At 42.2% G+C, this 27,222-nt stretch overlaps 2 protein-coding genes across 6 annotated transcripts; both read left to right on the forward strand.

Moving 5' to 3' along the window:
• Window positions 1-832: 832 nt before the first annotated feature.
• Window positions 833-4,471, forward strand: LOC104444133 (metal tolerance protein 1). The gene is made up of 2 exons (XM_010057741.3): window positions 833-973; window positions 3,103-4,471. The coding sequence occupies exon 2, from the start codon at window positions 3,103-3,105 to the stop codon at window positions 4,348-4,350; it is 1,248 nt and encodes a 415-aa protein (XP_010056043.2). The 5' UTR covers window positions 833-973; the 3' UTR covers window positions 4,351-4,471.
• Window positions 838-26,421, forward strand: LOC104444130 (metal tolerance protein 1-like). Of its 5 annotated transcripts, none has more exons than XM_039311790.1 (3): window positions 838-973; window positions 16,688-17,277; window positions 25,451-26,421. In XM_039311790.1, exons 2-3 carry the CDS (start codon window positions 16,688-16,690, stop codon window positions 26,136-26,138), a joined length of 1,278 nt encoding a protein of 425 aa, XP_039167724.1. In that variant the 5' UTR covers window positions 838-973; the 3' UTR covers window positions 26,139-26,421.
• The last annotated feature ends 801 nt before the right edge of the window (window positions 26,422-27,222 follow it).

The following is a 27,222-nucleotide window of genomic DNA, read 5'->3' on the forward strand; positions in this document are numbered from 1 at the left end:
TAAATTCATTATGTGTATATTAGTTTATTAATGTGCCAACCCGGCTGTCTGTCGTATTAACCGTTAATTTTATTATGTTTCTAGGTGAGCAATCTTTTTCATGTCATTTTTCAATTCCAATTGGTTGGCACATTTCACCTACTAGTAAAATCGTACTAAGTTCCAATCACATCGAAACAATCGTATATGTTGAATAGCAAATATCCCAAAATAAAATGATTTAACCGCACAAAAACTTCAAATCGGTTCATTTGCGACTAATTTGTCATAAATTAAATTTTTACCACAAAAACCTTAAATAAATATAATTGTGACAAATTTATTCTATCAAAAATCTTAAAATAATATATTTATGACAAATTTACTTTTCATTATTTTTTATTAAATTGAATGAATACCACGAACAAAAACCCAAATTTGTACACAAACAGAAGGCAAAACTTTAAATTGATACACTTGTCAATTATCACTTGTTATCCAATTCAGAAATTTGATAATAAAAGTTTAATTAATAGTAAATTTATTATAGGTGCACCAGTTGGGAATAATTTAGATTAAATTTATTACGACCATATCGATTTGGGATTTTCATGATATTAACTCGATAAAAATATTGCAAAATAATATGTTGTGGTTGTGAATTCGACAGGCAATGACCGACAAAATCGTGCATACATATAACTTGGATAATAATCTGACCGGGGCATGGTCAGCATGATAAAATAATTAAATCAAATTAAATTAAAAAAGAGAGGAATTTTTAATTTGTTTTCTCTTTTTATTTTTGGAATTTTAATCGAGGACGTCAAACTCCCTCCCGAACCTCGGTTATAAGCGGGAGAACAGTCGAAGCTCTCGACGGAAGGAGATGAAGACGAGGGAGACCTAGTCGGAGCGCAAACGCCTCCGCCCCGAAAAGCACCGGCGGCCGCGTCGATCTCTCCATCTCCGGAGCTCAGTCCGGAGCGGCAAGGTCTGTTGTTTTTCTCCCATTCGCCTTCACTTCGGTGGTTTTTTTTTTTTTTCCCTTTCTTTTATCTTATTCTCTTTTGGGTTCGGATCGTGGTTTGATGCTGTAAAGAATTTGGCTCGAGCTGATAAAAGGGTTTTGTTGGAGGGTTTCTTTTTTATTTTATTTTTTTCTTTTTGTTGATGTGATTACGTGGGAATTCGAGGGTGACTTCGAGTGTTGACTTGATGATGAGCTTTTCGAGATATTGGATTCGATGCAGTGTGCGAGTGAATTTTGCTGATTATGAGCCAGGGGAGCTGCTTTCACTGGCTTAGAGTCTGGTTGTAAGTTTGTAACTGAATTAAGAATTACGCTACTGGGAACTTGATGGGTGTGGGCTTTCTTGGCTTTGGAGAATATGATGAGTCCGTTTTGCTTGTATTACAGAGGCCTAATGCTTACAGAGTGTCACTGGGCCCCCTTGTTTCGGCCTCTTTTAGAATTTTTCGGGTGCGAATGTTCAGGTGTGATTGTGTAATTCTATTTTTGGTTTGGGGATTCGGCTGTCCTTAGCCTTTTACGACAAAGATCTGTCATCCGTGCATGTTTGTAGTGTTCTGTCATAAGTTGACTTGTATGGCATATCTCCTTGGGAGGTCCTTAGGACTTGTGTGTTTATCTTCTTATTAGCTGACGGTATCATTAGTTGATTTGATTGACCCGTCGCTGATATTTCTTCTTATGGTATCTTTGCTTATGAGATTTTTCTTCACCAATATGTCGTGAGTATTAGGGCAGTCATCTGGGTAATTGTACTTGAGCTGTGACTTAACTTTGTTTATCGATGGTGGTTTTAGATGTCGCTGTTCTTCAATGACCAATAAATTGATTGCTTCATACTTTTTCATGGGAAAATTTTTATTATTGACCCTAGTTATAAGCTCGTCATTCTCCATTCATTCGAAGGTTTTCACAGTTAGATTTTGGAGCCACAAAAGTTAGAAGAAAGAGGAATGGGGGAAATATTTGGGCATGACGGTTTGTGATCAAATGTGGCATAGGAGGCTGGGCTAGGTTTCTAGGATCTAATTATGGAGTTTGGTTATGTTATTTTGGGATGTCGACATGTTTCGAGGACTTTATAGACTATGATGCAGGATGCGGGAAAAGGAACAGTTGCTAGAAGAGACCTTTTTAAATATATAAGCTAGCGCTTCAAGTTGCTCTAGTATGATGGAGGATTGTTGATGTCAACGACGTAATGAAGGGCAGATTCTAACCTATTAAAGGAGTTTTTAAGTACGTACATTGTATATCAGTGTTGTCACTGTTAACATCCAACTTTTATAGCATGTCATATGGTTGTGAATGTGACATATACTGTTCAGTGACCACATGTAGGATCTAAGTAGACGTCCATAGATATGTTGAGACAGATGATGTTGCTGAAGAATGTCGAGAAATACTCTCTCTCATGTTGGGTTTGATAGCGTAGGGATCCTTCATTGCATTTAAACCTTATCGAAGAAAGTTCTCAGACCAAATAAATAAATTATGTCTGACTTATTTGCTATGTAAGCGAACCTGAAATATTGATGTTAGTCTAGTCTATCCGCAACCAGTCCTAATATACAGCTCATAGCAACACATGGTGCCTCACCATCAGTGGAAAAGCTTGGCCAAAATGAAATAGGCAAACTAAGAATCAAAGTAGACCGGTATATTTCATTTTTGGGCAAGCATTTTGGCCTATAATGTGGCGCCATGAGTTGTTATGGCCTATGTGTGAGGATTAACTACATCAACATTCTTAGTCCCTTAGAATAAAAAAAGACACAAAAACCAAGTAAAAAATACTGGTTAATTCTGGTCTGACAGGGGGGGATTATATCTTGGGTTGGACAAGGCCCAAGGGTGCCAATGTAAATTTGGGGAATGCAATCATGTCATTATATTTGGCAAACTTCAATTTATCATCTCTTTTTCTTTTAGTGGAACCATACAACTTTAGATGAGAAAATGAAATCAGCCATAAAGATTTCCTGGTGTAGGCTTTTACTCTTACGCTGGTATCCTGCAGTGTACCTTTAGCTATGCGGCCATCACTCACTTAGGGTATTTGACTCACTTTGTTGTTTCTTTTGCTACAGATGAGCACGGGTGATTCTGAACATGGACATATTATTGAAGTGTGTGGAGATGAGCCAGCCATGGAAATAAGCCAGGTTGGTAGTAAGGTGTGCACAGAGGCACCTTGTGGTTTTTCAGATGCTAGAAATACTTCGAAAGATGCAAGAGAGATGTCAACCTCTATGAAGAAATTTTTGATTGCGGTTGTGCTTTGTATTATCTTCATGTGCGTAGAAGTAGTTGGTGGTATTGAAGCCAACAGTCTTGCCATTCTCACAGATGCAGCGCATTTGCTGTCGGATGTTGCCGCATTTGCAATATCCTTATTCTCTCTTTGGGCATCAGGTTGGGAGGCAACTCCACGCCAGTCTTATGGTTTCTTCCGAATTGAAATTCTTGGTGCACTTGTCTCCATCCAGATTATATGGCTACTTGCTGGGATTCTCGTGTACGAAGCAATAGAAAGACTTATCAACGGTACAACTGAAGTTCATGGCTTTCTCATGTTCATTATTGCTGCCTTTGGTCTTCTTGTGAATATTGCCATGGCACTGTTACTGGGTCACGATCACAGCCATGGTCATGGACATAGTCATGGGCATGATGATGCACATGAACATGATACTCATGCTCATAGCCACGAGGATCGTGGTGATTTGCATACTGATGGATTAACCGTCAAGAAACATGACCATCATCATCATGGAGAAGATTCTAAAGGACATGCTGATCAACATCATGACCATGAAACAGGTCAAACTGAGCCGCTTTTGCAGACTTGCTCGGAAGCTGAAGGTAACTCAAAACTTGGAACCAAACAGAAGCAGCAACGTAATGTTAACATACAAGGTGCTTATCTTCATGTACTTGGGGATTCCATTCAAAGTATGGGTGTGATGATTGGCGGTGCAATTATATGGATTAAGCCCGAGTGGAAGATTGTCGACTTGATTTGCACCCTGATATTCTTAGTAATTGTGCTTGGGACAACAATAAGGATGCTCCGTAACATTCTGGAGGTTTTGATGGAGAGTACGCCTAGAGAGATTGATGCCACTAGGCTCGAGAGTGGACTTCGCGAGATGGATGAAGTGATTGCAGTCCATGAATTGCACATCTGGGCTATAACGGTTGGAAAGGTGCTATTAGCCTACCACGTCAAAATAAAGCGTGATGCTAATGCCGATATGGTCCTAGACAAGGTGGTGGACTACATCAAAAGAGAGCACAAGATAAGTCACATCACCATTCAAGTAGAAAGAGAGTAAATGTCGAAAGGTGAATGATTTAGTTATGGCATTGTACATAGATGGTAGTGTTGGGATCGCATTTTAGCTTCTAATTTGTGTGGATGTTGCCGTTTCGGCCTTTTTCTCTTAGCTGGGCCTATGATGTAATATTTGCTTCTCCTTTGTTAGAATCGTATGTTTAAGAGCTCTTTTATCCAATAATACCAGTTTCTCTAACAAAAAGAAAAAAAAAAGACAAGAAAAAGGAAACAGTGGAAAAGTCGGGAAACAACTTCTCAAGAACAATCTTCCTTTCAAATAAATGGACCATATATGTAGATGAAGAGCGTGCAAATCCCGTAGACAGGCGACGTGGCAACGTATGGGACGCCAAACACCTCGAAGGGTCCCTATCGAGAAGCCATTGCTCGCTCGTGGGCTCGTAGCTCGATTTTACTAGAAGCAAGAGGCAACTGGAACAGCGAAAAAGAAAGTGAAAAGGTATTCAAGGCCCAGGAAAGCGACAGATGGGTCGTGTTGGGATCCCATTTGGCGTCGAGTTCGGGATTGCACGTGAGCACAGTCGTACTTGTTAAGTCACATGTCATTTTATATTAGACCGATAACCGTCTTAATACGACGATTTACCCCGACCCATCACAGATTGCATACGAAACAGCGGTATTTTGCCCGCACCCAATAGCCGCAAGGGAGCAATTATGTAGGTTCATTCGCGGCGAAGTTAGGCTCAATCTATTGTGGGAATGGCCTGAGCCATTGGGGCCTCTAGAGAAGAGATCCAACTCAACATTTCTCCAAATTGAACTTCAAGGCCTCCGTTCAATTCGTGATGATCATGTGATTTGTAAAAGTTGCATTATTAATTTTTTTTTTGTAAAACAGAATTAGCATCACATTTATATGTCGTAGAATTTGTATAATAACATATTATCGGTGCCTAAATTTTTCCCTTTGCATAGAAAATTAGGGAATAGTTTCTAAAAAAAAAGAAAAGTAAAATGAATAATTTTCATTAAAATGATCTTTTCATTAAAATGCATTGCACATAGACAGTAGGACCATTTACATTACAATCACTAATTATTAAAAATTTTTTAAAAAAATCAATAAAAAATCAAAACTTAAAAAAAAGGGACCGGGCTAGGCCCGGTCCTTTTCTATTCTTCTCCCTGTATCTCTTTTCGCCTGGGCCCAAGCCCAACCTTATTTCCTTTCTCCAAGCCCAGCTCGCGCGTGGGTTTTCTTCCTCCATGCGCCGTCACGCCTCTGCAAGGAAAAGAGGAGTAAAAGTCAGAGAGAGAGGCAGAGGATCGCGAGCTGCGGGTGGCGGCGTGATCTGCGGGTCGGGGTCAGGCCGTCCAACGAGCTGGCGGTGGCAGAAGCCAAGCCCGCCGGTTGCTGGCCGTTAAAAGGAGAGACGCCGAGAGAGAGAGAGAGAGAGTGGGTTTTTTGGCCGAGAGAGAAAGAGACAGAGAGAAGGCGAGGTCGTGAGAGTCCCGGACCGTCGGCGGAGGCCTGCCGTTCGTCGCAGCAGCTCTTTCCGAACCAGAATCGTGTATCATCGAGTAGGCGCGGTTTTATTCGTTCCGGCAAGTGGATCAATGGCCGCCGGAGTTCATGGCCGGCGGTGTATGTGCCATTGGTTTGGGTGAGCTTTCGATGAGGAAGTAAGGTCTCGGTGAAGGAGAAGCATCGGGGAAGAAGAAGTCCAAGGGGGAAGAGGGTTCGAGCGAGGGCAGAAAGGGAGAGAGAGATAGGCTCCGGTGGCCACCGCGCCGTGCACGAATTCCGTCTGACGACCACGCCCAACCAACGTCCCCAAGCCTAGCCGTGAAGGAACCCGGCTTTTCGCTTTGGGCAGAGCTCGAAGAGGAAGACGAGACCGCAAATCTGGAAAGCTTTTCGCTTTCTGATTGAAGCTCGTCACGCGCTCATGCCCAAGATCGCTCGCGAAGGTCCGGAGTCGAAGACATGGGAGGCGCGACGAATGGTGGTGGTTCGAAGCAGGTGAGGAGGAGCTTTCTAGGGGGCTACGGTGGTTCTTCGGACGGGGATTCTGCTTCTTCTTCTTCTTTGGCTAAAAGGGAAACGGAGAGAACAATGGGAGAAGGAGAGAATGAGAGGAAAAGAGGGAAGCTTTATGCTTTCAATGGCGATTCTAACGCTCCAAGGCAAGAGCACCCGAGACTAAAGCGAAAAGGGAATGTCTGATCTGCTCTCCGAACTTTTCGACCCCTCCATCGGACAGCTTCAACCCATCAAACCTCCATTTTTGCTAGCATTTCGCAGTGGAGGCAAATTCGTCTCGACCCTTGAAACTACACGGGGCGATGCTGCCCATGCTCGCGTTCTGAGGTTCTCCTGCTGATGAGCTTGAACCCTCACGAATCGCTCGACATTGACCCACGAGAGGAGACCGTGCTTTTGTTGTTCGGGTCTCGCGAGCAGGCCCCGAGCCGGAGCTTGTTCGCTTGACTGGGGTTCGACTGCACGAATTGGATGCAAGGGAACCATATGCTTCATTGGCTCGTGTCAATCGTGGCGAAGGAGCTCCTGAACGGCCAGCGGGTGGTGGTGGTGGTTCGGTGATGGAGGTTCCCGGCCTACTGTCAAAGAAGAATCATCTGCGTTTCCTGCTGTTCCAGGAGGAAAACCGCAGCTAAGTCCTCTCTACCTTCTTTGGTTTTCGAGTTTTGTCCAATCATAAGACATACCACCCTCCTCTCTATTTACACGATCGCTTGAATTATGGCTATTCATCATAAAATGGCTGTCCCACAGGCCATAAGTGTTTGTCGTTTCCTCTCTCTTTTGTCGTTCTCCGCTTAATTTTAGTGTTAATACTTTGAAAAATTCTAAATTAATACTTCAATGATAAATTTAACTCAAATTAATATTTTAACTACGAAAAATTCTAAACCGGTACACATGTAATAAATTTACTCCAAATTACCACAAAAACCCTCAAACTGATACACATATGATAAATTTATGTCGCGATCTAAATTTTGAGTGCTTTCCCAAATCCATACTAATTCAAGACTTAGGTTCAAATAGTTAGCATGCAAATGATTTTTCAATTAGGAGTCGTCATTAATTTATTTTTAGTGGGTCAATTAGAAATTCAAGTAAAGTAACGGGAGATTTACTGTACTCCTGCAAACCAGAGTTTGTGAATTCCGGAACTTGCTTATGCTAAATTTCCCTAACGCCATTTTGGTACATTTCTCTTTTATTTCGAAAAAATATTTTGCAAGCAGCTTGAATTGATTTTATTTTACTTCTAACATGTGAGGTGATCATGTAAATGTGCAAACCACCAATTTAACATCTAAAAAAGTAATAAATAAATTACGAGACTTACCTCATAGCAATAAAAGTATCTATAATGTAAGCTTAGAATTCATATCAACAATTCTAGATATGATTTCTAATTAATCACTCCAAATTTTTAGGATTTTCTCTTGTTTAAAGAAATTTAAGTTATATGTCATACAATTTAACCAAATGACCTAATTCTAATGATGGACAATTATAATTAAACAGACCTAGCAACAGTCATTAAATGACATGTATGATATTTTTTGCACTATTTTTTAAAAAATCGAGATTAAAATTGCTAAAATATAAAAATCTAACTACAATGAGATATTATCTATTTTAAGTTAATAGACCAATTCGCATCCTATCTTAACTTAAAAATTTATCTCGACATGCAATTTAATTCAAAGATATTATCTAACCTAGACACCATTTAAACATGCATTTTAATATAATTAGAAAATAATCTAATTATTCAATCATGCAATTTTATTTAGGAAATCAATTCTAATTTACATGACATGCAAATGCAATTTTTTGTATTTTTTGGATAGATAAAGCAATTAAAAAATAAGTACCAAATCATTCGCGGTCGTCAAAAATATTATCCATTTCCAATACCTAATCAAACTTAATTATTTCGCTGATAAAATCGATAAATTGATCTTAAGCCTTAAAAATCAAGATATCAATTTTATTCCCGCAATATTAATTATTTCATCTAAAACCTTATAGATAGAATAAAAATTGGCGTGCGGTTGCAGATTGGGCAATAAATCGTAATTGGAAATACTCCAATAATTCAAATATACACATAAGATATTGAAAAGCATGCATTAGGCAATAAAACATCCAAATTAAATCTAGATAAAATAATTATCTAATTTCGCAAATAATGTTACCAAATTTGAACCAAACGGAAGGAGTTAATGGGTGACGGCGGTGGATGGTAGTGCTTGGCTAGATGTGGGGGATGGGCAACCATTGGCGATGGGACGTTGTCATTCGGAGCTCCGGCAAGGGGCAGCAAGTGCGGACCAGCATAGGGCACACGGCAGTAAAGGGGTAGTGCTTAGGCGACCTAGCAGAGCAGAAATAGCGGCGGCCGGCGTGGAGGGTGGCAGGCGGAGGCACGGCGGAGGAGAGCTGGTGCAAGCGTGGTGGTCCCCGGGCGGAGCCGCTACGAGAAAGGCGGACGACGAACGCCAGTGGCAGGCGGGTCGCGGGCCGACGCGGGCTGCAGGCGAGGTGGACGGCGGACGCAGCGACGAGCGAGCGGGAGGAGACGTCGGGTCGTCGCGGGCGGAGCAGTGGTGACCAGCGAGGGAGCGATGGCTTCGTGGGGGATGAGCGGGCGAACGCGTTGGGCGTGGTGCGGTGAGGACAGGGAGCGCGGATGGACGGGCTGGCGGTTGCTGGTGTCGTACGGAGGCTCGGCTGTAGGTCGAGCGAAGCGGGAGCAGTGAGGCAGCTCGCGGAGCGGCGGTAACGCTGCGAACAGGGACTGAGCTTCGGCTGATGGGCGGCGATCGACACGGGGGGAACGAGCGATGGTGCTGGTGTGGCAACGACACGGCGTCCGGCGGATAGAGGCGATGGGACAGGGGCGACGACGACAAAGGCGAGCTGTTGTGGCGTCGCAGCAGCGGCGGAGCAAGGGGGCGGCGAGGAGCTCGGCTACTGGCGTCGTTGGCGCTCGGGCGGAAAGCAGAGGTGGCGACGGCGAGCTGGTGGTGGCCGCTCAGGCAAGGAGACGCCCAGACGGCTGCAGGGGCTCGGTGAGGAGCTGCTGCATGAGGAAGAAGAAGACCTTTTGTTCTTTTGTTCTTTTTTTATTTTTCCTGCTCTGCTGCACGTCCCTCTCTCTCACATTTCTTCTCTCTGTCTCCGGAGAAAATATTAGGTACCCTAACAGTGCCACGCAATCCGTGCTCTGAACCATTCAAAGCGTGACACCTGGACAAGCGTCAGTCCACGTCGGCTCCCTCGGCTCTCTCACGTCGTTCTAATTTAAACCGAAGAAGGTTTTGCGTCCCCCATCTCTCTCTTCATTAAATGCTTTATCGTTCTTTGCACGCTTCTTCTCCCGCTCGCACGAAGAGTGCCCCTTTCCCTTTCTCTTTCAAAAATTTCTCTCTGTTTTGCATATTTTTCTCCATCAAAGCCGCATGATGCCTATCCTCTCTCTTTTTCAAAAATCTCTCCCTCCCAAAAGCCCGCCCGTCGCCTCCGAGCTTGGTCGCCTTTGCCGTCGCCGCCAGGAGCCACTCGCTCCCTCTCTCTCTCCTAAGAGCTCCGCCGATCATAGCTAGGTCTTGAGTTCGTCGTGGTTGCCTTGCGATCCTAACTCCAGCTGCTCGGTTTTATTTGGAGGAACGGCGGGCACGGACGGCGATGATTTGGTCGTCCTTGGTATGGAAGCGAGCTGCGATGACACCGCGGCCGCTGTTGTGAATGATCTCTTTCGCTCCTAAGAGCCGCGCCAGTTGTAGCTGCCGAGTCCCAACCTCGACCTCTGACCGCCTCCGCGTCTTGGTTGTGGTCGCCTCCGGTCCTAACTCCAGCTCTTCGATTGAGGTTCGGAGGGTCCGAGGTGGGGAACAGCGAGGGGTTGGTGAGCTTGGAGAGGGACTTGAGAAGCCAGTTCTCGTCCTCCTCGAAGAAGAGCTTCGAGTCGGGGTTCTACTGCTCCTCAGCCGCGGGGACATGCAGCCTGCCGGCTTCAAAATCAAAAGATTGGCACACCGCCTTCAAGACAATCGGAAGAGTGTAAGAATCCGGCGGAACGCCCGCCCTCGCCATGAACGCGTACACGAGCAGCGCCTTTCTCAGGGCGTCTAGCCTCGTGTACACTCTTATGATGTTCCAGTGGAACGCGACGGGATTTGAGTCCAACAAGCGGGAGCGGATAACGTGGGCGTGTATCAGGCTCAACCCTCGCTTGTCACCGCATTCGGACAAGAGAGTCGCCACCATCTTGGCGTGGGCTTGGGTTGAGCTCGGTGAATTGGGCTGCTGTCGAGATTGCACGAGGAGGGAAGCGATGGAAGACGCATTGTCTGTGGGTGCCGCCGTGATCGAGAGCGCAAGAGGTCCAAAGCCGTCTTCTTGAGCTGAACTTGGAGAGCCCACGTTGAAGGTGGCGAAACGAGATCATGCGCTACACGATTTCAGCGCGCAGCGCTCTTGAGTCGGAATATGCAATGTATTTTATGTCCTTGTACTTTTGTTTTCATTGGCCTAAGTTGTCGATTCCATGTGAAGCATTACAGTTTTAAGGGATCATAAAATTAAAGAAAGAGATATGTTTGCCGAGATCAAGATGGACGCATAAGCACAAATGCTGGATAAAAACTCCATGAAGCGTATTGGTTTTCAATGGATCCATGAGCAGTCGAATAATCAATGTGTAAGCGCAACGGAGAAATAGAATTCTTAAGAATGAAAGGAAAACAAGAGAGAAAGGTAGGAGAAGAAGAAATGGAAAATTAAAATTGATGAGAAGCAAAATTAAGGCGACACAAATGCGGTCTATGCAGCTATGTGAGAAGTTCTCAAACTTCTGGCCTGGAGGCAGAACAGGAAAAGGCAAATGGCGCAGCATCCAATTTGAAGAACACATTGCCCAATTCAGATAGCCACTAGAACCGAGGCTTTGAACCGATTGTGAAGCTGATCTTGACCCATTTTCCTCGCTGATCTTCTCTCGTGCTTCTAAAGTGCTTCTGAAGGCTAGCTGCATCTTGCCTGGATGGCTAACGTCTTCATGATGTGAGGACACACCGTTGTTCTTGTCGAAGAGCGTTCTATCAATGGGAACCGAGGAGCTGGAGTTAGGACTGGAGGCGACCACGACCAAGACGCGGAGGCGAATCCTGTCGCGTTCCACTGGAACATCATAAGAGCATACTCGAGGCTAGACGCCCTGAGAAAGGCGCTGCTCGTGTACGCGTTCATGGCAAGGGCGGGCGTTCCACCGGATTCTTACACTCTTCCGATTGTCTTGAAGGCGGTGTGCTGATCTTTTGATTTTGAAGTCGGCAGGCTACATGTCCCCGCGGCTGAGGAGCCGTGCCTCCTCTTCTCCAGCCTCCACCCAGACTAGCAACCACTGTCCCCCCCGGCTGACAAGCAGCAGAACCCCGACTCGAAGCTCTTCTTTGGCTTCTCAAGTCCCTCTCCAAGCTCACCAACCCCTCGTTGTTCCCCACCTCGGACCCTCTGAACCTCAACCGAAGAGCTGGAGTTAGGACCGAAGGCGACCACGACCAAGACGCGGAGGCGGTCAGAGGTCGAGGTCGGGACTCAGCAGCTACGACTGGCGCGGCTCTTAGGAGCGAAAGAGATCGTTCACAACAGCGGCCGCAGTGTCATCGCAGCTTGCTTCCATACCAAGGACGACCAAATCATCGTCGTCCGTGCCCGCCGTTCCTCCAAATGAAACCGAGCAGCTGGAGTTAGGACTGCAAGGCAACCGCGACGAACTTAAGACCTAGCTATGACGGCGGGGCTCTTAGGAGAGAGAGAGAGGGAGCGAGTGGCTCCTGGCGGCGACGGCGAAGGCGGCCAAGCTCGGAGGCGACGAGCGGGCTTTTGGGAGGGAGAGATTTTTGAAAAAGAGAGAGGACGGGCGTGATGCGGCTTTGATGGAGAAAAATATGCAGAACAAAGAGAAATTTTTGAAAGAGAGGGGGAAAGGGGCGCTCTTCGTGCGAGCGGGAGAGGAAGCGTGCGAGAGAACGATAAAGCATTTAATGAAGAGAGAGATGGGGATGCAAAACCTTCTCTAGTTTAAATTAGAATGACGTGAGAGAGCCGAGGAGCGACGTGGGTGACACTTGTCCGGGTGTCACGCTTTGAATGGTTGAGCACGGATTGCGTGGCACTTTGTTAGGGTACCTAATATTTTCTCCGTCTCCGTACCTTTCGCCCTCTTTCAACAAAAGTAGAAGACCCACCTTTTTTTTTTTTTTTTTTTTGATAAGGTAAGAATATATTGATTTAAACCAAACAAACAACTCGGAAACTGGCGTCAAAAACTTACACTCAACGAGGTAATAAGCCAGGTCGAGTGGAAGGAAGCCAGGAAAAAGAAGCCAAAAGCTACCAAGGTAGCAACAGGAGGCCAAACGGCATCCACGAAAGAGCCAAATAGAAAGAAAAGCTACAAGAAAATACAACCAGACAAGCGAAAACAGCCAAAAGGAGCCCAAGGACAAGAACAACACCAACCCTCCGAAAGAAAAGGCAATGAGACCTTGACACGCTGGTAGGCGATGAAACAGCAAAGGCCAAAGCACTTAGTCCGCAAAGATGGCTGGTCAATACCCCAAATTTGTTGAGTTCTTCTATTTCTCGGAGTGTTTGTCACTTGGCTAAAGGAGATGGCTTTGTCCCTCACAACTTTAAGTAGGTGGTTCTTCATGATAGGCACAGAGAGAGTCTTGCCTCAAAGAGAATGCCATTCCTAGTTTTCCAAATAAGATGGCAAAGCGCAGCGAAGGAAAATCTAGCAATCGCCTGAGAGAAGTCATCACCTGAGAGAGCTTTAAGGCCCAAGAGATAGTATCTTGCCATGGTTTGGTACCATGCCATATAAGGTTGCATTTAGAAGACCCACCTTTGTTGACTTTGAAACACAAAAAGAACTTTAAAAAAAAAAACGAAATTTTTTTTTCCCTTTTATCTTGAGTTTTTGACCTAGAAACCAAGAGAAAAACCCCCGTTTTCTTCATGAATTGTGGCCATGTGTTTCTATGGCGTGTCCCTCCCACCTTCTGTAGTGTAGCTACCTTTTTATACGTGAGTATACTAGGGTTTTAAATTAACATCCATGAAGATTTCTTCTTAACACAATATTTCATGGATTTTATCACATATTGATAAGGATCCAAGATTTTCCCAAATTTCGAATCTTGCAAAGATAAGCTTGCAATATATTTTGTCACACTTATCCTATCCAGTGATATTGAAAAATCCTCATAATATTCTGGAAAACTTCAAATCTCTATTTTCTCACAATGTAATATTTTATTATTAAAAAATGGGCTTGGGCCAATTTGTTCTCTTCATGGGTTTAGTCCACCCTGCCAATTTAGAGCTCAAAGCCATCAATTCAAACCCATATGTCATAAATGCACCTAAAATTATATGTTATGTAATTTAATTTTTTTAGGGGTTAAAAATTAATCCATAATTTTTATAGAATAGATAAATAATTGAATTGCCAAAATTTAGGTATTAACAATTTACCAAAAAATAATATTTTTAACTATAAAAAAATCCCAAACTAATATATTTGTGATAAATATATCATCCGTTAAATTGGATTAATGTCACGAGAAGACCATAAAAATGGTACAAATCTGACATACAAAGTAAAATCCCAAATAAGTATATCGGTCAATTGGTAGATATCATCCAATTCAGTAATTTGACAGTAAAATTTAATAAAAAAATAACATAAGGTAAATTTGTTATAAATGTATCAATTTAGAGTAAATTTGTCAAATGTATATCAGTTTAGGATTTTTTGTAGTTAAAAAATTAATTTAAAATAAATTTATTATGTGTATATTATTTTATTAATATGCAAACTCAGCCATCTGTCATATTAACCCTTAATTTTATTATGTTTGTAGGTGGGGCAATCTTTTTCTTGTCATTTTTCAATTCCAATCAGTTGGCACATTTCTCCTACTAGTCAAATCATATTAAGTTCCAATCACATCGAAACAATTGTAATCTGTTGAATAGCAAATATCCCAAAATAAAATGATTTAATAGCACAAAAACTTCAAATTAGTTAATTTGTGATCAATTTATCATAAATTAAATTGTTTTACTAGCAAAAACCCTAGATAGATACAATTGTGATAAACTTATCTTACCAAAAATTTTAAAATAGTATATTTATAACAAATTTGCTTTTCATTATTTTCTATTATATTAGATTAATACCACAAAAAAATCTCGAATTGGTACACAAACAAAATGCAAAATCTCAAATTGATATATTTGTCAATTATCACGTGTAATCTAATTCAAAATTTTGATGATAAAAATTTAATGAATAGCAAATTTGTTACACGTATACTAGTTGGGAATTTATGATGGTGAAAAAATTAATCTGGATTAAATTTAAATTTATTATAATTATATCGATTTAGGACTTTCGTGATATTGACTTGATAAAAATATTGCGAAAGAATATGTTTTGGTTGTGGATTCGCAAGCAATGACTGTGCATGCATTGACTTTGGATAATAATCTGACCGGGGCAGGGACCGCATGATAATATACTTAAATCAAATTAGATTAAAAAAGAGAGGAATTTTTAATTTGTTTTACTCTTTTTATTTTGGGAATTTTAATCGAGGACGTCAAACTCCCTCCCGAACCTCGGTTATAAGAGGGAGAACAGTCGAAGCTCTCGACGGAAGGAGATGAAGACGAGGGAGACCTAGCCGGAGCGCAAACGCCTCCACCCCGAAAAGAACCGGCGACCGCGTCGATCTCTCCATCTCCGGAGCGGCAAGGTCTGTTGTTTTTCTCCCATTCGCCTTCGCTTCGGTGGTTTTCTTCTTTTTTATTCTTTTTCTCTTTTGGGTTCGGATTCGTGGTTTGATGCTGTAATGTCGATCGGTGTCGAATTCGGTTCGAGCTGATACAAGGGTTTTGTTGGAGGGTTTCCTTTTCTTTTCTTTTCTTTTTTTCCCTTTTTGTTGATGCGATTATGTGGGAATTCGAGGGTGACTTCGAGTGTTGACTTGATGATGAGCTTTCCAAGATATTGGATTCGATGCTGCTTTCAATGGCTTAGAGTCTGGTTGTAACTGAATTAAGAATTACGCTACTGGGAACTTGATGGGTGTGGGCTTTCTTGGCTTTGGAGAAGATGATGAGTCCGTTTTGTTTGTATTACAGAGGCCTAATGCTTGCAGAGTGTCACTGGGCCCCCTTGTTTCGGCCTCTTTTCGAATTTTTCGGGTGCGAATGTTCAGGTGTGATTGTGTAATTCTATTTTTGGTTTGGGGATTCGGCTGTCCTTAGCCTTTTATGACAAAGACCTGTCATCCGTGCATGTTTGTAGTGTTCTGTCATAATTTGACTTGTACGGCATATCTCCTTGGTCCATAGGACTTGTGTGTTTATCCTCTTTTTAGCTGATGGTATCATCAGTTGATTTGATTGACCTGTTGCCGATATTTCTTCTTACGGTATCTTTGCTTATGAGATTTTTCTTCACCTATATCTCGTGAGTATCGGGCCAGTCATCTGGGTAATTGTACTTGAGCTGTGACTTAACTTTGTTGCTCGATGCTGGTTTTAGATGTCCCTGCTCTTCAATGACCAATAAACTGATTGCTTCATACTTTTTCGTGGGTTTGATAGTCTAGGGATCCTTCATTGCATTTAAACCTTAGCAAAGAAAGTTCTCAGACCAAATAAATAAATTATGTCCGACTTATTTGCTATGTAAGCGAACCCGAAATATTGATGTTAGTCTAGTCTATTTGCAACCAGTCCTAATATACAGCTCATAGCAACACGTGGTACCTCACCATATGCGGAAAAGCTTGGCCAAAATGAAATAGGCAAACTAAGAATCAAATTTTTGGGCAAGCATTTTGGCCTATAACATGGCGCCATGAGTTGTTATGGCCTATGTGTGAGGATTAACTACATCAACATTCTCAGTCCCTTGGAATGAAAAAAGACACAAAAATCAAGTGAAAAATACTGGTTAATTCTTGTCTGACAAGGGGATCATATCTTGGGTTGTACAAGGCCCAAGAGTGCCAGTGTATATTTGGGGAATGCAATCGTCTTGCTATATCTGGCAAACTTCAATATGTCATCTTTTTTTTTTTTTAAGTGGAACCATACAACTTTAGATGAGGAAATGAAATCAGCCATAAAGATTTCCTGGTATAGGCTTACTCTTACACTGGTATCCTGCAATGTACCTTTAGCTATTCGGCCATCACTCACTTAGGGTATTTGACTCACGTTGTTGTTTCTTTTGCTACAGATGAGCACGCGTGATTCGGAACATGGACATATCATTGAAGTGTGTGGAGATGAGCCAGCCATGGAAATAAGCCAGGTTGGTAGTAAGGTGTGCGCAGAGGCACCTTGTGATTTTTCAGACGCTAGAAATAGTTCGAAAGATGCAAGAGAGAGGTCAACCTCTATGAAGAAATTTTTGATTGCGGTTGTGCTTTGTATTATCTTCATGAGGGTAGAAGTAGTTGGTGGTATTGAAGCCAACAGTCTTGCCATTCTCACAGATGCAGCGCATCTGCTGTCGGATGTTGCCGCATTTGCAATATCCTTATTCTCTCTTTGGGCATCAAGTTGGGAGGCAACTCCACGCCAGTCTTATGGTTTCTTCCGAATTGAAATTCTTGGTGCACTTGTCTCCATCCAGATTATATGGCTACTTGCTGGGATTCTCGTGTATGAAGCAATAGAAAGACTTATCAACGGTACAACTGAAGTTCATGGCTTTCTCATGTTCATCATTGCTGCCTTTGGTCTTCTTGTGAATATTGCCATGGCACTGTTACTGGGTCACGATCATAGCCATGGTCATGGACATAGTCATGGGCATGATGATGCGCATGAACACAGCGCTCATGCTCATAGCAACGAGGATCATGGTGATTTGCATGCTCATGGATTAACCATCAGGAAACATGACCATCATCATCATGGAGAAGATTCTAAAGGACATCCCGATCAACATCATGACCATGAAACAGGTCAAACTGAGCCGCTTTTGCAGACTTGCTCGGAAGGTGAAGGTAACTCAAAACCTGGAACCAAAGAGAAGAAGCAACGTAATGTTAACATACAAGGTGCTTATCTTCATGTACTTGGGGATTCCATTCAAAGTGTGGGTGTGATGATTGGGGGTGCAATTATATGGATTAAGCCCGAGTGGAAAATTGTCGACTTGATTTGCACACTGATATTCTCAGTAATTGTGCTTTGGACAACAATAAGGATGCTCCGTAACATTCTAGAGGTTTTGATGGAGAGTACGCCTAGAGAGATTGATGCCACTAGGCTCGAGAGTGGACTTCGCGAGATGGATGAAGTGATTGCTGTCCATGAACTACACATCTGGGCTATAACGGTTGGAAAGGTGCTGTTAGCTTGCCATGTCAAAATAAAGCGTGACGCCAATGCAGATATGGTTCTGGACAAGGTCGTGGATTACATCAGAAGAGAGTACAAGATAAGTCACGTCACCATTCAAGTAGAAAGAGAGTAGATTTCGAAAGGTAAATGATTTGGTTATAGCATCATACATGAATGATAGTGTTGGGGTCACATTTTAGCTTCTAATTTATTTGGATGTTGCCGTTTCGGCCTTTTTCTCTTAGCTGGGCCTTTGATGTAATGTGCGCTTCTCCTTTGTTAGGATCTTATATTTAAGAGCTCTTTTATCCAATAATACCAGTTTCTCCAACAAAAAGGAAAAAAGAAAAGAAAAAGAAAACACTGGAAAAGTCAGGAAACAACTTCTCAAAGAGCGTGCAAATCCCGTAGACAGGCGACGTGGCAACGTACGGGATGCCAAACACGCCGAAGGGTCCCCCTGTCGAGAAGCCATTCCTCGCTTGTGGGCTCGTAGCTCGATTTTGCTTGAAGCAAGAGGCAGCTGGAACAGGGAAAAAGAAAGGGAAAGGTATTCGAGGCCCAGGAAAGCGACAAATGGGTTGTATTGGGAGCCCATTTGGCGTCGAGTTCGGGATTGCACATGAGCACAGTTGTACTTGTTAGGTCACATCTCATTTTATATTAGACCGATAACCGTCTTGATACGACGATTTACCCCGAGCCATCACAAATTGCGTACGAAACTACGGTATTTTGCCCGCACCCGACAGCCGCGAGGGAGCAATTATGTAGGTTCTATCGTGGGAATGGCCTGAGCCATTGGGGCCTCTAGAGAAGAGATCCAACCCAACATTTCTCCATATTGAACTTTAGGACCTCCGTTCAATTCGTGATGATCATGTGATTTGTAAAAGTGGCAGTATTAATTTTTTTTTTCTCGTGAAACAGAATTAGCATCACATTTATATGTCATATAATTTGTATAAAAAAATATTGTCAACGCCTAAATTTTTCCCTTTCCCTAAAAAATTAGAGATTAGTTTCTAAAAAAAAGAAAGTAAAATGAATAATTTTCATTAAAATGCATCGTGCATGTTTTCATTAAAATGCATTGTGTATATTTTCATTAAAATGCATTGCACATAGACATTAGGACCATTTACATTACTATCACTACTTATTAATTTTTTTTAAAAATCAATGAAAAATCAAGAATTAAAAAAAGGGTTAATACCCTGAAAAACCCCAAACCGATACACTTGCGATAAATTTACCCCAAACTATTTTTTTGATCATGAAAAACCCCAAACCGGTAAACTTGTGACAAATTTACCCCGATCGACTATAAAAACCATAAACCGGTACATTTATGACAAATTTACCCCCAAATTAATTTATTTGACTGCAAAAAACCCTAAACTGGTAAATTTGTGACAAATATACCCTCTGCTAAATTTGATTAATACCACAAAAAAATCATAAAAATTGTAAACCGTGACAAATGAAGCGTAAAATCCTAAATTGGTATATCGGTTAATTGTCACGTGTCATTTAACATAATAATTTGAGAATAAAATTTAACGAAAACTAACATAGGGTAAATTTGTCACAAGTGTACCAGTTTGGGGTAAATTTGTCAAAGGTATACCAGTTTGGGGTTTTTGGTGGTAAAAAAAATAGTTTTGGGTAAATTTGTCACAAGTGTACCAGTTTGGGGTTTTTTAGGGTATAAAAAAAGGGACCGGGCTAGGCTCGGTCCTTTTCTGTTCTTCTCTCCTCTGTATCTCTTTTCTCCTGGGCCCAAGCCCAACCTCATTTCCTTTCTCCAGGCCTAGCGGCGCGTGGGTTTTCTTCCTCCATACGCCGTCACGCCTCTGCAAGGAAAAGAGGAGTACAACAAGTCAGAGAGAGGCAGAGGATCGCGATGGCGGCGTGATCTGCGGGTCGGGGTCAGGCCGGCCAGCGAGCTGGCGGTGGCAGAAGCCAAGCCCGCCGGTTGCTGGCCGTTAAAAGCAGAGAGGCCGAGAGAAAGAGAGGGGGTTGTTGGCCAAGAGAGGGAGCGACAGGGAGAGGGCGAGCTCGTGAGAGTCCCGGACCGTCGCCGGAGGCCCGCCATTCGTCGGAGCAGCTCTTTCCGAACCAGAATCGTGTATCATCGAGTAGGCGCAGTTTTATTCGTTCCGGCAAGTGGATTAATGGCAGCCGGAGTTCATGGCCGGCGGTGTATGTGCCGTTGGTTTGGGTGAACTTTCGATGAGGAAGCAAGGTCTCGGTGAAGGAGAAGCATCGGGGAAGAGGGTTCGAGCGAGGGCAGAAAGGGGGAGAGAGAGAGAGAGAGAGAGAGAGGCTCCGGTGGCCACCGCGCCGCGCACGAATTCCGTCCGACGACCAGGCCCAGCCGACGTCCTCAAGCCTAGCGGTGAAGGAACCCGGCTTTTCGCTTTGGGCAGAGGTCGAAGAGGAAGACGAGACCGCAAATCCGGAAAGCTCTTCGCTTTCTGATCGAACCTCGACACGCGCTCGTGCCCAAGATCGCTCGCAAAGATCCGGAGTCGAAGACGTAGGAGGCGCGGCGGATGGTGGTGGTTCGAAGCAGGTGAGGGCGAGCTTTCAGGGGGCGGTGGTTCTTCGGACAAGGGGATTCTGCTTCTTCTTCTTCTTCTTCTTCGGCTAAAAAGGAAACGGAGAGAACAATGGGAGAAGGAGAGAATGAGAGGAAAAGAGGGAGACTTTATGCTTTGAATGGCGATTCTAACGCTCCAAGGCAAGAGCACCCGAGACTAAAGTGAAAAGGGAACGTCTGCTCTGCTCTCCGTGTAAGAATTATTGTGGCCCATATTATGTGATTTATTATATGGTTTAATAATTATTGAAATGCTATAAATAATATTTGGTTATGAGAAGGTAGGACTTTAATAAACGAAAGGGTATATTGCTTTGATGGAAGGCACCTTTTCAATGAACGTATAAATAGAGTCCGGTCCTCTCTCCACCCACATACGAACAACAGTAACTAAAAGAACGTATTCTCTCCTCCATCAATTGAATACATTAAGGTTTAGTGGGTTAAGGGAGAGAAATCGGATTTCTTCTTTTGGATCAAGTTCAAACGTAGCGCTATGGATAAAGGTATGTCTTCATCTATTTGTGAGAATCATGAAGATCAAAGATCCTTGATTTGTTATGAATTTCCGCATTAGGTTTTAAATGAATTAACTAACACTCCGAACTTTTCGATCCCTCCATCGGACAGCTTCAACCCATGAAACCTCCGTTTTTGCTAGCGTTTCGCAGTGGGGACAAATTCGTCTCGACCCGTGAAACTATACGGGGCGATGCCGTCCGTGCTCGCGTTCTGGGGGTACTCCTGCTGATGAGCTTGAACCCTCACGAATCGCTTGACATTGACCCACGAGACGAGGCCGTGCTTTTGCTGTTCGGGTCTCGCGCGCCGGCCCCGGAGCTAGAGCTTGTTGCGCTTGATTGGGGTTCGACTGCACGAACTGGACGCGAGGCAACCATATGCTCCGCCGGCTCGTCTCAACGTGGCGAAGGAGCTCCTGAACGGCCAGCGGGTGGTGGTGGCGGTCCAGTGATGGAGGTTCCCGGCCTGCTGTCGAAGAAGAATCATCTGCGTTTCCTGCTGTTCCAGCAGGAGAACCGCAGCTAAGTCCTCTCTGCCCTCTTTGGTTTTCGAGTTTTGTACAATTATAACAGATACCACCCTCCACTCTATTTACCCGATCGCTTGAATTATGGCTATTCATCATAAAATGACGGTCCCACAGGCCGTAAGTGTTTGTCGTTTTGTTTCTCTTTTGTCGTTCTCTACTTAATTTTAGTGTTAATACTTTGAAAAATTCCAAATTAATGCTTCAATTATAAATTTATCTTAAATTAATTTTTTTATCAGAAAAATCCTAAACTAGTATGTAATAAATTTACCCCAAATAACCACAAAGATCCTCAAACTAATACATTTGTGATAAATATATCATCTGTTAAATTGGATTAATGCCACGGAAAATCATAAAAAAATGGTACAAATATGACATACGAAGTAAAATCCCAAATAAGTATATCGGTCAATTATTAGATGTCATCCAATTTAGTAATTTGACAGTAGAATTTAATAAAAATTAATAGAAAGTAAATTTGTTATAAATGTATCAATTTAGAGTAAATTTGTCAAACGTATACTAGTTTAAAGTTTTTAGTAATTAAAAAATTAGTTTGAGATAAATTTATTATGTGTATATTAGTTTATTAATGTGCCAACTCAGTCGTTTGTCGTATTAATCCTTGATTTTATTATGTTTCTAGGTGGGCAATCTTTTTCATGTCATTTTTCAATTCCAACCAATCGGCACATTTCTTAAAAAATTAGTTTGAGATAAATTTATTATGTGTATATTAGTCTATTAATGTGCCAACTCAGCCGTCTGTCGTATTAACCCTTAATTTTATTATGTTTCTAGGTGGGCAATCATTTTCATGTCATTTTTCAATTCCAACCGGTCGGCACATTTCTCCTACTAGTCAAATTATACCAAGTTTGTCACTCATTAGTTTAAGAATGAGGCTCTGCCTCCCGGAGAGGCTCTTAGGGTGTCCTGACGACTGTTGTCGCCTCTCCGATCGATAGCGGAGCCGGTGATTTCGCCAATCCATGACGGTGAGCGCGCTCACGCCCTTCGCAGACATGCTCATCTCTTCCGAAACAATTGCTCTTTCCAAAAAAAAGAAAAATCATACTAAGTTTCAATCACATCGAAACAATTGTAATATGTTGAATAGCAAATATCCCAAAATAAAATGATTTAATAGCACAAAAAACTTCAAATCAGTTCATTTATGATCAATTTATCATAAATTAAAATTTTTGACTAGCAAAAACCCTAAATAGATACAATTGGGACAAATTTATCTTACCAAAAATTTTAAAATGGCATATTTATAACAAATTTGCTTTTCATCATTTTTTATTAGATTGGATTAATATTACGAAAAAAACCTCAAATTAGTACACAAATAGAGAAAGCAAAACCTCTAATTAATACATTCGTCAATTATCACCTATAATCTCATTCAGAAATTTAATGATAAAAATTTAACGAATAATAAATTTGTTACATATATACTAGTTGGGAATTTATGATGATGAAAAAATTAATTTGGATTAAATTTATTATAATCATATCGATTTAGGACTTTCGTGATATTGACTTGATAAGAATATTGTGAAAAAATATGTTTTGGTTGTGAGTTGGCAAGCAATGACTCTGCATGCATTGAACTTGGATAATAATCTGACCGGGGCAGGGTCAGCATGATAATATACTTAAATCAAATTAAATTAAAAAATAGAGGAATTTTTAATTTGTTTTACTCTTTTTATTTTTGGAATTTTAATCGAGGACGTCAAACTCCCTCCCGAACCTCGGTTATAAGCGGGAGAGAACAGTCGAAGCTCTCGACGGAAGGAGATGAAGACGAGGGAGACCTAGTCGGAGCGCAAACGCCTCCGCCCCGAAAAGCACCAGCGGCCGCGTCGATCTCTCCATCTCCGGAGCTCAGTCCGGAGCGGCAAGGTCTGTTGTTTTTCTCCCATTCGCCTTCACTTCGGTGGTTTTTTTTTTTCCTTTCTTTTATCTTTTTCTCTTTTGGGTTCGGATCGTGGTTTGATGTTGGAGGGTTTCTTTTTTTATTTTATTTTCTTTTTGTTGATGTGATTATGTGGGAATTCGAGGGTGACTTCGAGTGTTGACTTGATGATGAGCTTTTCGAGATATTGGATTCGATGCAGTGTGCGAGTGAATTTTGCTGATTATGAGCCAGGGGAGCTGCTTTCACTGGCTTAGAGTCTGGTTGTAACTGAATTAAGAATTGCGCTACTGGGAACTTGATGGGTGTGGGCTTTCTTGGCTTTGAAGAAGATGATGAGTCCGTTTTGCTTGTATTACAGAGGCCTAATGCTTGCAGAGTGTCGCTGGGCCTCCTTGTTTTGGCCTCTTTTAGAATTTTTCGGGTGCGAATGTTCAGGTGTGATTGTGTAATTCTATTTTTGGTTTGGGGATTCGGCTGTCCTTAGCCTTTTATGACAAATATCTGTCATCCGTGCATGTTTGTAGTGTTCTGTCATAAGTTGACTTGTATGGCATATCTCCTTGGTCCTTAGGACTTGTGCGTTTATCCTCTTTTTAGCTGACGGTATCATTAGTTGATTTGATTGACCTGTTGCCGATATTTCTTCTTATGGTATCTTTGCTTATGAGATTTTTCTTCACCTATATGTTGTGAGTATCGGGCCAGTCATCTGGGTAATTGTACTTGAGCTGTGACTTAACTTTGTTGCTCGATGCTGGTTTTAGATGTCCCTGGTCTTCAATGACCAATAAATTGATTGCTTCATACTTTTTCGTGGGTTTGATAGTGCAGGGATCCTTCATTGCATTTAAACCTTAGCGAAGAAAGTGTATTTCTCAGACCAAATAAATAAATTATGTCTGGCTTATTTGCTATGTAAGCGAACCCGAAATATTGATGTTAGTCTAGTCTATCTGCAACCGGTCCTAATATACAGCTCATAGCAACACGTGGTGCCTCACCATCTGTGGAAAAACTTGGCCAAAATGAAATAGGCAAACTAAGAATCAAAGTAGACCAGTATATTTCATTTTTGGGCAAGCATTTCGGCCTATAATGTGGCGCCATGAGTTGTTATGGCCTATGTGTGAGGATTAACTACATCAACATTCTCAGTCCCTTAGAATGTAAAAGGACACAAAAACCAAGTGAAAAAAACTTGTTAATTTTGGTCTGGCAGGGGGGATCATATCTTGGGTTGGACAAGGCCCAAGAGTGCCAATGTAAATTTGGGGAATGCAATCGTCTCACTATATCTGGCAAACTTCAATTTGTCATCTCTTTTTCCTTTTAGTGGAACCATCCAAGTTTAGACGAGGAAATGAAATCAACCATAAAGATTTCTTGGTATAGGCTTACTCTTACTCTGGTATCCTTCAGTGTACCTTTAGTTATGCGGCCATCACTTTATTCGACTCACTTGGTTGTTTCTTTTGCTGCAGATGAGCACGCATGATTCTGAACATGGGCACATCATTGAAGTGTGTCAAGATGTGCCAGCCATGGAAACAGGCCAGGTTGGTAGTAAGGTATGCGCAGAGGCACCTTGTGGTTTTTCAGACGTTAGAAATAGTTTGAAAGATGCAAGAGAGAGGTCAACCTCTACGAAGAAACTTTTAATTGCGGTGGTGCTTTGTATTATCTTCATGAGCATAGAAGTATTTGGTGGTATTGAAGCCAACAGTCTTGCCATTCTCACAGATGCAGCGCATTTGCTGTCAGATGTTGCCGCATATGCGATATCCTTATTCTCTCTTTGGGCATCAGGTTGGGAGGCAACTCCACGCCAGTCTTATGGTTTCTTCCGAATTGAAATTCTTGGTGCACTTGTCTCCATCCAGATTATATGGCTACTTGCTGGGATTCTTGTGTATGAAGCAATAGAAAGACTTATCAATGGTACAACGGAAGTTCATGGCTTTCTCATGTTCATTATTGCTGCCTTTGGTCTTCTTGTGAATATTGCCATGGCACTGTTACTGGGTCACGATCACAGCCATGGGCATGGTCATGACCATGGGCATGGACATAGTCATGGGCATGATGATGCACATGAACATAGTGATCATGCTCATAGCCATGAGGATCATGGTGATTTGCATACTCATGGATTAACCATCAAGAAACATGACCATCATCATCATGGAGAAGATTCTAAAGGACATGCTGATCAACTTCATGGCCATGAAACAGATCAAACTGAGCCTCTTTTGCAGACTTGCTCGGAAGCTGAAGGTGACTCAAAACTTGGAGCCAAACAGAAGCAGCAACGTAATATTAACATGCAAGGTGCTTATCTTCATGTACTTGGGGATTCCATTCAAAGTGTGGGTGTGATGATTGGCGGTGCAATTATATGGATTAAGCCCGAGTGGAAGATTGTCGACTTGATTTGCACCCTGATATTCTCAGTAATTGTGCTTGGGACAACAATAAGGATGCTCCGTAACATTCTGGAGGTTTTGATGGAGAGTACGCCTAGAGAGATTGATGCCACTAGGCTCGAGAGTGGACTTTGCAAGATGGATGAAGTGATTGCAGTTCATGAACTGCACATCTGGGCTATAACGGTTGGAAAGGTGCTATTAGCCTGCCATGTCAAAATAAAGCGTGACGCCAATGCCGATATGGTCCTGGACAAGGTCGTGGATTACATCAGAAGAGAGTACAAGATAAGTCACGTCACCATTCAAGTAGAAAGAGAGTAGATGTTGGAAGGTGAATGATTTAGTTTTGGCATTGTATATGGATGGTAGCGTTGGGGTCACAATTCAGCTTCTAATTTGTTTGGATGTTGCCGTTTCGGCCTTTTTCTGGTAGCTGGGCCTTTGAGGCCCTTCAGGAGTATGATGTAATGTCCTTACTTTCTGTCTAAGTTTCTTTCACCATGTTTACTAGTTCAGTAAGTATTAAAGAGAGCTGCTCCAATTTAGCTGAATTGGGTCTTTAACAATGATTACTAGTTCAGTAAGCTTTCCAATCTTCGCATCATTGAATTTCATTAGTTTGGTTGAAGATTCATTTTAGTGAAAAATTTGCCTGTGCCGATGTACCTTGGCTGCTGAGGGCATTTAGGGTTACGTGCCTCTACTAATCCAGATATCTATGATTGGATGATTCGACTCTTAACTATTAATTGCGGAAAGCTCAAGATGACAACATTAGTAGGAAAGCGAAATTCATTTATCATTTGGAAATAATTTCTCGAGGCCGATGTACCTTTCTGCATTCTGCCTTGCAGAAATATGCCTGTCTGATGGAACTTTCATGAAGGATTCAGGAGGGATACGGAAGCACATACAAGTCGAGTGGTTTTGTAGTAATCATGTTGATAGGAAAGACTACTTGACATGGCATGTAGAATTCCTAGATTACATTGCTGCTCAAGCTCGTTTGATATGATGTTGTTGTTTACTCAGTGCTAGGAAGACATTGATTTGCCATTTTTAGTTGCAATTTTAACTAGTTGTCCAAAATTTGCATGAAGGAAAAACAACGAAACAGCGGGATGTTCATTCGTTCTGAATCACCCAACGTTGCTTAGTTTAATAATGCTTCCAAATTAACTTTTGGTGAGCCAATTACATCCTGTAAACAGAGGTTTACATCATATATACTCTGTACATGCGTGCGTGGGACCAATCTCTTTATTATACATGATCAGTCATACATGAATAGTCATACATGAATTGTTGAGCTTTCGTATCTACTGATGAGCCGGGCAAGGTACTAGCCTGCTTGAGCATACAATCGGCAGGATTCAGCATTCTTGTAAGAAGTTGTGAGCATGAC

This window comes from Eucalyptus grandis, chromosome 5, assembly GCF_016545825.1.
Source record: "Eucalyptus grandis isolate ANBG69807.140 chromosome 5, ASM1654582v1, whole genome shotgun sequence".
Lineage (NCBI taxonomy): Eukaryota > Viridiplantae > Streptophyta > Magnoliopsida > Myrtales > Myrtaceae > Eucalyptus > Eucalyptus grandis.

Bases quoted from the DNA above. Each gene is read 5' to 3' on its own strand.
- LOC104444133 (XM_010057741.3), top strand. From the start codon at position 3,103: ATGAGCACGGGTGATTCTGAACATGGACATATTATTGAAGTGTGTGGA.
- LOC104444130 (XM_039311788.1), top strand. From the start codon at position 24,667: ATGCAATCGTCTCACTATATCTGGCAAACTTCAATTTGTCATCTCTTT. The intron at 24,778-24,872 runs GTATAGGCTTAC...CTTTTGCTGCAG, and splicing joins TCAACCATAAAGATTTCTTG to ATGAGCACGCATGATTCTGA.